Consider the following 2,387-nt stretch of genomic DNA (forward strand, 5'->3'; position numbering starts at 1 on the left):
ATCTAGCTGTCGTTGCACGACACTCTATTCCTGCAAAGGAAGCTCATGATGGAGAAGTCTTGTACTCAAGTGTGGAGATCACGCAGTCGTTCCCCAGTGGGCGTGCAATTCCCGCTAATACCAACCCGTTTTCCGTCACTATTCCTTCCGAGACAAGCCAGAATGGCGTCTCATTGAAAGCTGTGGAGCCGGCTATCCTAGTGGCGTTGAAGGACGCAAGTGCCCCGCAAGCGGTCGTTGTTGGCGATACCAAGAACCGATCTCCAGTCCACTATGCTGCGCGCAACCGTGATCTCGAGCTGCTGCAGGCATTACTTCGTGCGGCAGGGAAGGATGGAGCTCGTAACGCTGTAAACCGACGCGACTGGCTTGGGCGAACGCCCTTGCACTACGCTGTGAACGCGGCAGCCATGAGTGCCGACGCATCGTTCGCTGTCGAACGCTTCCTTCTCCAAAGTGGTGCTGATGTGACCGTCCAAGATGATTTCGGCTTCAGTGCGCTACATTTCGCTCTGATCAAAGTGGATTTGGATTGGCAAGAGAAGTATGACAAGAGCCGCAAGAAGATGCAGGGACAGAAGGATCGCGAAGGACAAATGCAAGACGATAAGCTGTACGAGACTGAAAAGCGAGAGGCCTTCCTACATGATCATTTGGGTGTAATCCCAGGAGGTGAGACGGATCCGGTGGAGACAGTGTCAAATCTGGCGACGGAGCGAGGTCTCATGACGCAAGACGTGCTAGGACGCTCGCCACTGCATCTCGCAGCGGCTACAGGAGCGTTTGTGTGTGTGTCGACGCTTCTGGCTTCGTCTTGTGACCCCAAGGAGCAGAAAGATGCCATGGATCTACAGGATCAGGACGGATTCACGCCCCTTGGACTAGCTGTGCTGCATAAACGACAGACCACCATCATGACGCTGCTGCGTAGTGGTTCGGCAGTGGACGGAACGCTTCGTATTGTTCAGAAAGCGAGTAATGGAGCGTCGTCTTGGCAGAGACAAAATGCGTCGAAGAAGGAGCCGAAGGTCAAGACACGGAGCTACTTTTACCATGCTGTGAGCAACGGACTGACTGGTATCTGCCACATGCTACTAAGTGCCAAGTTCTGCCGTCGTCAAGCTATCGAAGACTCGGTGAGGTGTGGACAATTCCAGCTCGCCCACAACCTTCTTGGAGTGTTGGAATTGGGATCAGATGGCGGGATGGAGGTTCTAATGCGTCCTAATGCACGAGGCGAGACTCTGCTGCACTCGTTGGCGAAGACAAAGCAATCTGTCTTCGACACTCCCGCCAAGAAGTTAGCGTGGGCACTTGTGGATGCAGGAGTACGTGTCGATGCACAAGACGCCAAAGGCAACACTGCAATGCACTACGCGTCGAAACGTGGCAATACACACTTGATGGACTTCTTACACCACCAGAATGGAGGCGTGAACAGTGAGAACGTGAAGAACCACGTGGGTGAGACTCCACTTCTCTTCGCTCTTAAGCAAAAACACAGTGGCAATATATTAAGTGACGATCAGCTACTCAAGGTGCTGTGCTACTTCTTGGAACACCCGTCGTATGCGCTAGATATCCATGCGGCTGACAACTCGGGGATGAACGTTCTTGGTGCGTTTGTGGATCGCTTTACGGAAAGTTTGGCCGAGTCGAAGCCTGTTCTGTTCTTCTCGATGCTGGAGAAGCTGCTTAAATGCGGTGTGGATCCTAATCTGAGCTTCCACAGTGCGCATGCGGCTACATTGGAGCGCAGGGAGAGAACTGATGAAGAGGAAGACAAGGATCAGCCATTCCGGTCTGGTCGTGAGCTCTGTGAGATAACATCTCTAGCTAAAGGAGACGCTGACAAGATGCCGGCACTTGTACGTGTTGCTATCACTCCAAACGTGTCGACGCGATACCATACGCTAGCTCTCTTGCTCCGATACGGCGCCAAACTGTCGACTGCTGACGGCAGAGGCAACACGATACTTATGCATCTCGCAGCACGTAACCTCGTTGCAGAGACCCGTCTCGCACTTGGACTCGTTCGATCAGTACCGGACCCGAAGGATGTCTTTACGGCCTCCACGTCTACCCGTGTGTGCTCTCTTCACGTGCCAGAGGCGAATGTGAAGACAGCACTAGCTCAGCGTAACACCAATGGGTTGACAGCGTGCCACATGGCTGTACAGCCACTCGACTATGGCTCGTACGAGAACACTCGTTTGTTGGGGATGCTGGTCCGTGCAGGTGGCGATCTACGTGTCCAGGATGCTTCTGGAAAGTCACCTATCGACTATGCAAGGGACCAACGCTCACGCTTCGTTCTTCGATATCTCGAACGCACATTCCCTGATGTCGTGTCAGCTCAAGCTCAAGCCAGCGAGTCTACTACAATG

At 53.4% G+C, this 2,387-nt stretch overlaps 1 protein-coding gene across 1 annotated transcript; it reads left to right on the forward strand.

The window, feature by feature from the left end:
* Positions 1–1,679: 1,679 nt before the first annotated feature.
* On the forward strand, positions 1,680–2,157 carry PITG_21256 (uncharacterized protein; the record flags this gene model as incomplete). The annotated part of the gene is made up of 2 exons (XM_002894939.1): positions 1,680–2,060; positions 2,134–2,157. The coding sequence occupies 2 exons, from the start codon at positions 1,680–1,682 to the stop codon at positions 2,155–2,157; spliced, it is 405 nt and encodes a 134-aa protein (XP_002894985.1).
* Between the last annotated feature and the right edge of the window lie 230 nt (positions 2,158–2,387).

The sequence above is a fragment of the Phytophthora infestans genome, genomic scaffold, assembly GCF_000142945.1.
Source record: "Phytophthora infestans T30-4 supercont1.326 genomic scaffold, whole genome shotgun sequence".
Taxonomy (NCBI): Eukaryota; Oomycota; class Peronosporomycetes; order Peronosporales; family Peronosporaceae; genus Phytophthora; species Phytophthora infestans.